General features: G+C 48.2%; 1 protein-coding gene across 1 annotated transcript; it reads right to left on the reverse strand.

Annotated features, from left to right (window-relative positions):
• Positions 1-899: 899 nt before the first annotated feature.
• On the reverse strand, positions 900-4,522 carry LOC123112359 (heat shock protein 81-3). The gene is made up of 3 exons (XM_044533323.1): positions 4,256-4,522; positions 3,611-4,033; positions 900-2,670 (listed from the first exon to the last, which is right to left on the reverse strand). The coding sequence occupies exons 1-3, from the start codon at positions 4,379-4,381 to the stop codon at positions 1,117-1,119; spliced, it is 2,103 nt and encodes a 700-aa protein (XP_044389258.1). The 5' UTR covers positions 4,382-4,522; the 3' UTR covers positions 900-1,116.
• Between the last annotated feature and the right edge of the window lie 6,422 nt (positions 4,523-10,944).

Here is a 10,944-nt window from a genome sequence, read left to right on the forward strand (position 1 = left end):
AAAGGATATTAAGTGCGTGATTAATTGTTGTGAATCCAGCGCTAGAAGCCATGTCCAAGTCCTCTGGTTCAATGGGAGGAGGTATCCAGGCCGGTCAAGGGGCCGAGGTGGGTTTGGTGGAGGGTGGTAACCGTTCTGGATCAAATTCCATTCCAGTACGTAGAAGATATTAAGAAACAAAATATTTTGATGCTGAAAAAGACAGAACGATGAAGTTTTATCTGTATACATTAGGCATTAAATTAAATACATTTTTGGGGACTTTGGAATCCTGCTACTGTTAGAAGATCAAAACAAGAGTCATTCTTAATATTTTTGTACTGGAGGTCATATGAAAGGATCTCATGTATCAGCAACTATGGAGATCACAGTAGTCCCTGTTTTGTTGCTTCTGCTTCTAGTCCCCACTTGTGTTGCTTCTGCATCTATCTGTATAATGGAGGGATTTCCCCTTTTTTTTTCCTTGTTAAGCCATCTCCAACAGCGTGCTGCAACAACTTCCTCACGCAGCCGCCGGCTAACGCCGGCCCACCCTCCCCTCTACCTCCCCCACCGCCGTGCCATCCCCTACACCACCCCACCCCTAAGAGGGGCTAGTTCTTCTCCGGCAAGGTCCGGCCAAGGAAGGAACAAAAATGTGAATGACGCGAGGAAGCGCCAAACCCCTCTCCCTGTATGCAACAATGCAAAACATAAGAGAATGGTTTCCTTCTTCCGAACGGCACCAAAGGAAAAAAGGGTAAAAAGTCAATTCCTTTTCATCCAAGGAAATACCTACAGAAACAAACACTTGGGGGGCAAACGGGGTGATCATACTTGGAAAATCAATAAAGCTTAAGTGGCCGCACAAGCTAGAGAGCAAAAGCAAGGGAAAACATAAGTAAAGCAGATGCAAGCAATAGCAGGGAATATAAAAATATAGCTAACACATATTGTAGAACCAACAATAACGAACTGTTCCACGAGTACCACAAACAGCTAACCGCGCTTAATGTTTGGCCAGCCAAAAGACAAAACCGATACAGCTAAACGTGCCAAAACCATCGAACTTCGACACTAAAGATAAAAACAACGCAGGGCATGGACATCCAACGACGACAGCCGACGGCCTTGCGCTTAGTCGACCTCCTCCATCTTGCTCTCACCAGCGTCATCCTCCAGGGGTGGCATGTCGGTGTCGTTCTCAGGCGCCTCGTCGTCCTCGTCAATGCTCAGGCCAAGCTTGAGCATGCGGTGGATCCTGGTGCCGAAGGTGTTGGGGTCCTCCAGGCTGAAGCCGGAGGTGAGCAGGGAGGTCTCGAAGAGCAGCATCACAAGGTCCTTGACAGACTTGTCGTTCTTGTCGGCGTCGGCGCGCTTGCGAAGCTCGTCCATGATGGCGTTCTCAGGGTTGATCTCCATGGTCTTCTTGCTCGACATGTAGCCAGCCATGCTCGAGTCCCTCAAGGCCTGGGCCTTCATGATCCTCTCCATGTTGGCAGTCCACCCATACTCACCAGTCACCAGACAGCAAGGAGAGTCCACAACACGGTCAGAGACGATGACCTTCTCCACCTTGTCACCCAGCACCTCCTTGATGACCTTGCACAGACCCTCGAACTTCTCCTTGAGCTCCTCCTGCTTCTTCTTCTCGTCCTCGCTCTCATCAAGCTTCAGACCCTCCTTGGTGGCAGAGACAAGCTTCTTCCCCTCAAACTCCTTGAGCTGACCAATGGCATACTCATCAATGGCGTCAACCATGTAGATGACCTCATAGCCCTTCTTCTTCAGCTTCTCAAGGAAGGGAGAGTTCTCCACAGCCTTCTTGCTCTCACCAGTGATGTAGTAGATCTCGTTCTGTCCCTCCTTCATCCTGGTCACATAGTCCTTCAGGCTTGTCAGCTCATCGCCACTCTTGGTGGAGTGGTACCTCAGAAGCTCGGCAATCTTGGTCCTGTTCTGGGAGTCCTCGTGGATGCCAAGCTTGAGGTTCTTGGAGAAGGCCTCGTAGAACTTGTTGTAGTCCTCCTTGTTCTCAGCAATCTCAAAGAAGAGCTCAATGCACTTCTTGACAAGGTTCTTCCTGATGACCTTGAGGATCTTGTTCTGCTGGAGAGTCTCACGGGAGATGTTCAGGGGAAGGTCCTCTGAATCAACAATACCCTTGACAAAGCTCAGGTACTCAGGGATCAACTCCTCACAGTTGTCCATGATGAAGACACGGCGCACGTACAGCTTGATGTTGTTGGCCTTCTTCTTGTTGTCGAAGAGGTCGAAGGGGGCCCTCTTGGGCACAAACAGGACAGCCTTGAACTCAAGCTGACCCTCAACAGAGAAGTGCTTGACAGCCAAATGCTCCTCCCAGTCATTGGTCAAGCTCTTGTAAAAAGCTGCGTACTCTTCCTTGTTGATCTCCTCTGGTTTCCTCATCCAGATAGGCTTCTGCTTGTTGACCAAGTTCCACTCATGAGAGACTTCCTTGATCTTCTTTTTCTTCTTTTCCTTCTCTTCCTTCTCCTCATCAACATCCTCAACCTTGCCCTCCTCAGTATCCTTCTTCTCCTCCTCATCTTCATCATCAGAAATTTCCTTCTCAGTGGTCTTCTCAGTCCACAGGGAGATGGGGTAGCTGATAAACTCAGAGTGCTTCTTAACTAGATCCTTGATGCGGCGCTCCTCAAGGTATTCCATCTGAAAGCAAATTGTATCAAATCAGACATATTAACAGAAAGCATGTGCAAACCAAAAACAGAAAAAGGATTAATAGAACAGCCAAACCTCAGCAATACAGAATCAGAAATAAAATACTAGATAGAAATTCCATGCAGATATGTAATTCCATGATACAGTATTACAATTCAAACTGATAATTGCAGGAGGCCAGAATTATAAGATGTAACACAGAACATCCAAAGCAGTAATTAAAAGAGGGCCAATCGACGAGGATGAGTTAATCCATGCATTGCTTAAATATGAGAGCATTAGAATACAGTTACCAAAAGCACATCATCAATTTAATGATTTCACAGTCAAATCTAAAGTAATAATACTATCAATCATGGTTAAAATGGTTGGGACGTCACTGATATTTACACTAGGCTACATATAATACACACAGCACAGGTCTGAAACGAGCTGAGTCCAGGAATGATAAAATTACTGGTATCAAATTAATACAGTACTATCCCAATACATACAACAAGCTAGTTAAGCAGTGCAGCCTTCCATATCTGTACATACACTACTAATCACATTACCAAAAACTTCCGCATAAATGACAAGTCAACCATGCTAATGGATAACAGAATTTAGCTCATGCTGCAGAACTATTGAAACAAAACCATACAGTTCAGATCGAGATTAGCCAATCTAGCAAACTATTTTAAGCACAAAATCACATCAAGCCATGGACAGTAAGCAAATAAGTTTAGAAGGCTTGGACTGCATAGACAAGTTGATCACGGAACTAACAGAGTAAAGCTCATGCAGTGCAGACATAGCTGCCACAAAATCATACAGTTCAGATCGGGAACAAGTCAAACAAGCAACCGACTACAGGTAAAGTGCACAGAGCCTACATCAAGACATGAAGAGTAAGCCAATCACAGTATAAGAGGCTTGGACTGCATACCTGGTCGTCCTTGAGGTAGAGGACCATCTTGGTACCCCTGCCGAGCTGCTCCCCAGACGTATCACGAGTGACGGTGAAGGAGCCACCGGCCTGGGACTCCCACACGTACTGCTCGTCGTCGTTGTGCTTGGTGGTGACGACAACCCTCTCGGCGACGAGGTAGGCGGAGTAGAAACCGACACCAAACTGCCCAATCATGGACACGTCGGCGCCGGCGGCGAGGGCCTCCATGAACTCCTTGGTCCCCGACCTGGCGATGGTCCCGAGGTTGTTGACGAGGTCCGACTTGGTCATGCCAATGCCGCTGTCGACGATCGTGAGCGTGTTGGTCGCCTTGTCGGGGATGATGTGGATGAAGAGCTCGGGCTGCGCATCGAGCTTGCTCTTGTCCGTGAGGCTCTCGAACCTGATCTTGTCCAAGGCCTGCGAAAATCACAACGGTAAGCACACCACGTCAGCCCGGGGACACAGATCTGAAACGCATCTCGCACGCCACGAATCAGACCGCGGGTCAACGGATCTGGCTCGGCGGAATCTAAACCCTAGCGAAGGCCGCAAATCCACCATGCGCTCGGACGGATTCGTGCTCGCGGATCACGGCGGGAAAAAAGGGGACGGAGAAGGGGATCCGGAGGGAGCGCTTACATCGGAGGAGTTGGAGATGAGCTCGCGGAGGAAGATCTCCTTGTTGGAGTAGAAGGTGTTGATGATGAGCGAGAGGAGCTGGTTGATCTCGGCCTGGAAGGCGAAGGTCTCGGTCTCCGTCGCCATGGCTGCGCGCGTTCCTGAGCTGCTCGAGGCGGGGCGGGGAGCGGAGGAGAAGCGTGCAGGAGGCGGCTAGGGTTAGGAGGGGTTTTGAGAGGACGAGAGGCCGTGGGGGTGGGAGCCTATTTATGTGTGGTCTCCTGGTTCTCGAAGGTTCTACATGGGCCTCGAAGCCGGGCGAGGCCGGCGCGCGCACGTTGACGAGTCGCTGCCGGTGGTTGCTCGTGGGCTTCGCGGTTAGGGTTGCGGTGAGTTTTGGAATGGTCGTCGGCCTTTCGGTCCTTCCTGGCCCACCGGGACCGGGGTTTTCCATTTTAGCCTGCCGATGAAAGAGACCCGTTTGGTATCTTTGGACTTGGTTTTGGAAGGCAACGGTTTAGGTGGATTCCAAACCAGTTGATTAGGTGTCTTCTGCAGAGGAAAGGAATTACAATTCCTTTTTACAAATCCATGTGATTCTCCTCAGGTACAAGATATTAGCTTTGGACTTGTGTTGTCATTTTTTATGAATTGTTATTAAAAATGGAAAAACAAATTTATATTTGTGTTTAAGTGAAACATGTTGAAACCCTCTTGCATATACGATTTATACAATATAGAACACTACTCATGCGCTTGTGCTAAACCCTTTGTTGTAGAACTATGTTGCACTCAAAAGTACTCTTATGGCCCCGAGCTCATTTGAGCTCATGAACAGTAAAATCCAAAAATAATGAAAATAAATTCAAATTTTCTAGAAAAAATTGCGATAAATGTTGTCAATGCTTGCAAACTTTCATCATGATCTGACATTTGTAGTCGTGGCAAATAAACAAAATCATCGCTCCAAAATACTTTAACAAATGGCATTTTTGGGGCACTGGGTTTTTTTTACCACGATTTCTACAATGGCACTTCACTATGAAACTTTGCAAGCATAGACAACATTTATCAATTTTTGTCACACAAAAAAACAGATTTTAAAAATATATATTTTCGATTTTACTGTTCACCAGAGCTCATGTGAGTTCGAGCTAAGAAACTCCATGTCCGGTTGTACTCTTCTTTTTTAAAAGATTTGCATGGGAACCCGCTACTATACAAATAGAAACCCAAAAACTCGTACATGATAACTTAACCCCACGTGGTGAAAACTTGAACCAAGATAGCGAGTTAAACATATACATCCAACCAAGTGAGCTATGCTCACCGAAAAGTACCTGAAAAGGCCTAGCTCCACTGAGCTCTTTAATTTTTTTAGTAAAAATACTTTTTCCACATGTCAAAAAAATCTGAAAAAAAGTATACATGTAGGCATACATTTGTAGTACACATGTATAAAATTTCATGAACATATATATTCATATGTGGTGTACACAAAAAAGACAAATACACATATTAAAATGGGATTTTCCTTTGTTGTATTTGGGCCAGGTATTTGTCTTTTTTGTGTAACATGCAAATAATCATATTAGTTGATGAAATTTGATACTCCCTCCGTAAACTAATATAAGAGTGTTTATAATACTAAAGTAGTGATCTAAACGCTCTTATAATAGTTTACAGAGGGGGTACATACTTAAAGAATATGCATATGTATTCATAGGGGAAAATTTGACGTTTCTTGAAACTTCTAAATATATATTTTCTTTTAGAATAATGAGCTCCACGATGATTGGTCTTTGCAACGCGGTTCTCCTATGCTCACTCGTTTAGCCCGTCCAGTTGATGTCTTAAAAAGGCCACATGGGCTATCTCAATGTAAACTTGCCCATGGTTTATTTAAATTCTCATATAAAGCTCCATTCACACATTTCACATCACGCGGAGCAAACATCCACTTTTCTTACCCTTATTGCTCTTTCCAGGACCCATATAACATTGAACCCTACAACCCCATTCCAATTGTAATTTCCTAACTTAAGCATGGTTCGCATCTTCTCACCAGGTGTACGGTAGCATCTGAAAGGACCACGATGTCACCTATAGGGGGTGAATATGCATATTAAAAACTTCTACGGATTTGGCTTTCCTAATGCGGAAACAAGGCAGATCTTTTTTCAAACACAAATCCTAAATATACTAGATGTCGGTACTAAAACCAGCAGACCTCGGGTAGGGGTCCTGAGTTGTGGATCTCGGACCTATGGGTAAAAGGGAATGAAGGAGACAATATTTATCCAGGTTCGGGCCCTCTCGAAGAGATAATACCCTACGTCATGTTTTGATTGTATTGATGATTGCGTATCGAGTACAAGCTTGATCTATCTTGAGATCGTAAGTTGTGTTCTAACCCTAAGGCTAGGTGGTAGTAATTGTGATTGTCCTCCTATGGACTAAACCTCCCAATTTATATAGACATTGGGGGTAGCGAGGGCTACACATGGTCGGTTCCCAACCTAGGGGTACACACGCCGCCAGGCCGATGCAAGTCTTGGAGTGTACATCAAGTCTTCGGTGAAGTCCATCTTGATCACGCCAAAGTATAAGGCTTCCGGAGTCCTTCCTTAAGAGAATGGTAGGTCGTAGGCTCGGCCCATGGACTGTGGGCCAACTAGGTTTTTACCCCCTAGTCCAGGACACCGTCAATAGCCCCCTAACTGGTCTTTGATGCCGAGGACGACAATCTTCTTCGGACGTATGACCTCGGCTTTGGAGTCTTCGGCTTGACAGGCAAGTTCTCCCTTTCTCATTTTGAGCTTGGCCTCGGCCCCACCATGCTTTGGCGCTTCCTTTTTTTAAAATAATATTCCCTCGATAGTCGAGCCGTCTAGGGAATAAAGCGCTTTATGGGCAGACGTCAAAGGGTCACCTTTTCTCTTATATTTAACGGGTATACAGTCAGAGTTAGGACAAAGCGCATCTCTACTTTCCCCTTCTTCGATCCAGCACAGTCGCCCCCACAAAATCTAGCTTCGAGAGCTTCAGAAATGGCGAGCGATGCAGTCTCTTTAAAGTGCCCCCATGGTCCCCTCAAGGGTGACTGAGGAAGTTGCTCCATTACCCGCCTCCAGCTGGATCGGCTCGCCACTCGAGGGTATTTGCCGGATCCAGATCTGGCCTCCACACTTAATTTTTGTGGACGGGCAAGTTCATGTTGACCATCATCCTGTCCCTCATGGGGATGGACGAGTATGTTTTGTTCCCTTCCTCCTCCATCGCCTGGGATTCCCTATCCATCCCTTCCTTCGGGGTATGCTTGAATTTTACGGGATCCAACTCCACCACCTGGCCCCCAACTCTATTCTACACATCGCAGGGTTCGTCACCCTTTGCGAAATGTACCTCGGATGTGTGGCACATTTCAGGCTGTGGAGGAAATACTTTTGCGTTATGCCCTACTCCTTAGGAGGGAAACTTCATGAAGTAAGCGCAACTGAGGCCTACCGAATAGCTGGGACCGGCTACCCCACAAGCACCCCTCAAGAAGACGTTGATATATGGGCGTTCGAGTGGTTCTATATGGACGACGTCCCGCTTCATGAGCCATTTCGGCCCGGGCTCCCGATATTCTCCTCGGATCCTCCGAGGAAGCTCTTTAAATGGAGACTACAGAGCACTGCTGAGGGAGTCCTGGACTAGGGGGTCCTCGGGCGTCCGGGCTATGCGATATGGGCCGGACTAATGGTTTGTGAAAATACAAGATCAAAGACCTTCCCCCGTGTCCGGATGGGACTCTTCTTTGCGTGGATGGCAAGCTTGGCGTTCGGATAATGTATTTTCTTTTCTTTGTAAACCGACTCTGTACAACCCTAGGCCCCTCTGGTGTCTATATAAACCGGAGGGTTTAGTCCGTAAAGGCAATCATAATCATAAAGGCTAGACATCTAGAGTTTAGCCATTATGATCTTGAGGTAGATCAACTCTTTTAACCCCTATACTCATCAAAGTCAATCAAGCAGGAAGTAGGGTATTACCTCCATTAAGAGGGCCCAAACCTGGCCGGTAAACATCGTGTCCCCTGCCTCATGTTACCTTTGATCCTTAGACGCACAGTTCGGGACCCCCTACCCGAGATCTGCCGGTTTTGACACCGATATTGGTGCTACCATTGAGAGTTCCACTGTGCCGTCGCTAGAAGGCTCGATGGCTCCGTCGATCATCCACAACAATACCGCCTTGAGGGATACTTTTCTCCCCGGCCAAGTTTTTGTATTCGACGGCTTCGCACTACGCGCCAACTCGATTGGCCATCTGGAGCAGATCGACAGCTACGCCCCTGGTCATCAGATCAGTTTTGGAAATTTGAACTATGTCGCTGATATCCGAGAAGACTTGATCTTCCAAGAGTTCGCGGCCCCAACCACCACTCTGGCCTTAGATTTGGAGCGCATCACTAGGTCTAAAGACAGGAGTTTAGAGCCCGCCGGACTCTCGGCAGATATAGAGCTTGGCTCCGGAGAACCGGAGGGGATCGCGTCACCGGCAGGGCCGGAGTTACGCCAGGCCCCCTCTATCATCATGAAGTCGTACTCGCCTTCGGACACTAGCTCCGAACTCTCGAGGTCCGCATCATGTGACCTTGGCCAGGGAACTTCTGTCCCGCCCAACTCCACGGACTCTCGCTCCCCCGTCCAAACCTCGCTCTTAAACGAGGCCCTTGACTTAATGCGATCTCTTGCCATTGCAGAAGAATCACTGCCGAACTACGCCCAGCCCACACTAGGGGCCGAGAGCGGGGAATTTTACGTCTCACTCACCACCCACTTCATAGCCACTGTCGAGGATTTAACCGACATGCTCGACTATGATTCCGAAGACATCGACAGTATGGACGACGAGGCCGGAGATGAGAACAGCCAGAACTCGCCCGTTCACCGGACGCTGGACGACCACTTCCACATACGACGTGTACATGGTGGACACACCCAAAGAGGATGACGACGACAGCAGGAAGGATCCGGTTCGAGGACAAACCTGCTGAAGCACCTCCGAAGCATCAACGTCAGCGGGGCCGCTCAAAATCGCGTCGCGACAAAGACAGCAACACCGGCACCAGAGACAGTAACACTCCGGAGAACGCCGAAGACCCTGAAGCCCCTATCGAGCCAACATCCGAACAGGACGATTGGGAGGATGGGCAAATTAACCCTGACGAACCGGTCAGGAACGAGGACTCAGAGGATAGTAATTTTCTACCACCCTCCAAGGATGATGTATGCCTCGGCGATGAAGATTTTATCGTGCCGGAGGAACCCCTCGAACAAGAGCGCTCTAAGCGCCGGCTAATAGCCACTGCAAGAAGCCTGAAAAAGAAGCAGTAGCAGCTTCAAGCTGATCGGGATTTGCTCAATGACAGATGGACTAATGTCCTGGCAGCCGAGGAATACGGCCTCGAACGCCCAACTAAGAGTTACCCGAAGCGCAAGCTGCTACCCCAATTCAACGATGAGGCCCTGGAGCCTATACCGACAACGCGTAACGCTGCTGATGGAACTGACCGACAATCTCGTGGCCGAGAGGGAGCAGCAACTCAAGCCGGACACCAGCCCGCACCACGTCACCGTAGAGGCAGAGAGACAGCGGCTGCAGGATACACGTATGACCTACGACAGGGCCTGGACAATAGAGCCAGTCATACCAGATCAATCTATGGATCAAGGGGGCGTGCCCCAGCGCGAGAAGACGGCCATCAGGCCTGGCGCGACAAGCGCAACCTCACCCAGGCCAAAAACCGCATACGGACTTCATTCGAACTGCGTCGTGACGCTGCCCGGTACAGAGGTGTCGCACACCCAATATGCTTCACCGATGAGGTAATGGAGCACCAGTTCCTAGAAGGGTTTAAACCCGTGAACATTGAATCATACGATGGCACAACAGATCCCGCGGTATGGAATGAAGGTTTTCTTCTCCACATTCACATGGCCTGCGATGATGACCTACATGCCATCAAATACCTCCCCTAAAACTTAAGGGACCAGCACGACACTGGCTGAATAGCCTCCCGGAAAACTCTATTGGTAGCTAGGAAGACTTGGAGGACGCCTTCAGAGACAACTTCCAAGGTACCTATGTTCGGCTCCCAAACGCCGATGACCTTAGTCACATAATCCAGCAACCCGGAGAATCAGCCTGGAAGCTCTGGACCAGGTTCTTAATAAAAAAGAACCAGATTATGGATTGTTCAGACACCGAAGCCCTTGCGGACTTCAAACACAGCGTCCGAGATGAGTGGCTCGCCTGACACCTCGACCAAGAAAAGCCGAAGTCCATGGCAGCCCTTACCGCACTTATGACCCGCTTTTGCGTGGGAGAAGATAGTTGGCTAGCTCATAGAAGCAATAGCACCAGCGACCCAGGCACCTCCGAAGCCAGGGACGGCAATGGCAAGACATGACGCAATAAGCACAAGCGTCGAAACGATAACGAGGACACGGCGATCAACACCGGATTCAGTGGCTCCAAATCCGGTCAACGGAAGAAGCCATTCAAAGGAAACAGAGATGGTCCATCCAGTTTGGACAGAATACTTGATCGGCCTTGCCGGATTCATGGCACCCCCGATAAACCTACCAATTGATACTTCTCCATCGTATCTATAATTTTTTATTATTCCATGCCAATATTATTCAACTTTTATATACTTT

Source organism: Triticum aestivum, chromosome 5B (assembly GCF_018294505.1).
Source record: "Triticum aestivum cultivar Chinese Spring chromosome 5B, IWGSC CS RefSeq v2.1, whole genome shotgun sequence".
Classification (NCBI taxonomy): Eukaryota; Viridiplantae; Streptophyta; class Magnoliopsida; order Poales; family Poaceae; genus Triticum; species Triticum aestivum.

What these genes read in the sequence shown, in the direction of transcription:
- LOC123112359 (XM_044533323.1), bottom strand. Translation starts at nt 4,381, where the DNA reads ATGGCGACGGAGACCGAGACCTTCGCCTTCCAGGCCGAGATCAACCAG. An exon ending in TCATCTCCAACTCCTCCGAT is followed by an intron (nt 4,034 to 4,255) that starts GTAAGCGCTCCC and finishes TGATTTTCGCAG; the next exon opens with GCCTTGGACAAGATCAGGTT. An exon ending in TCTACCTCAAGGACGACCAG is followed by an intron (nt 2,671 to 3,610) that starts GTATGCAGTCCA and finishes ATTTGCTTTCAG; the next exon opens with ATGGAATACCTTGAGGAGCG.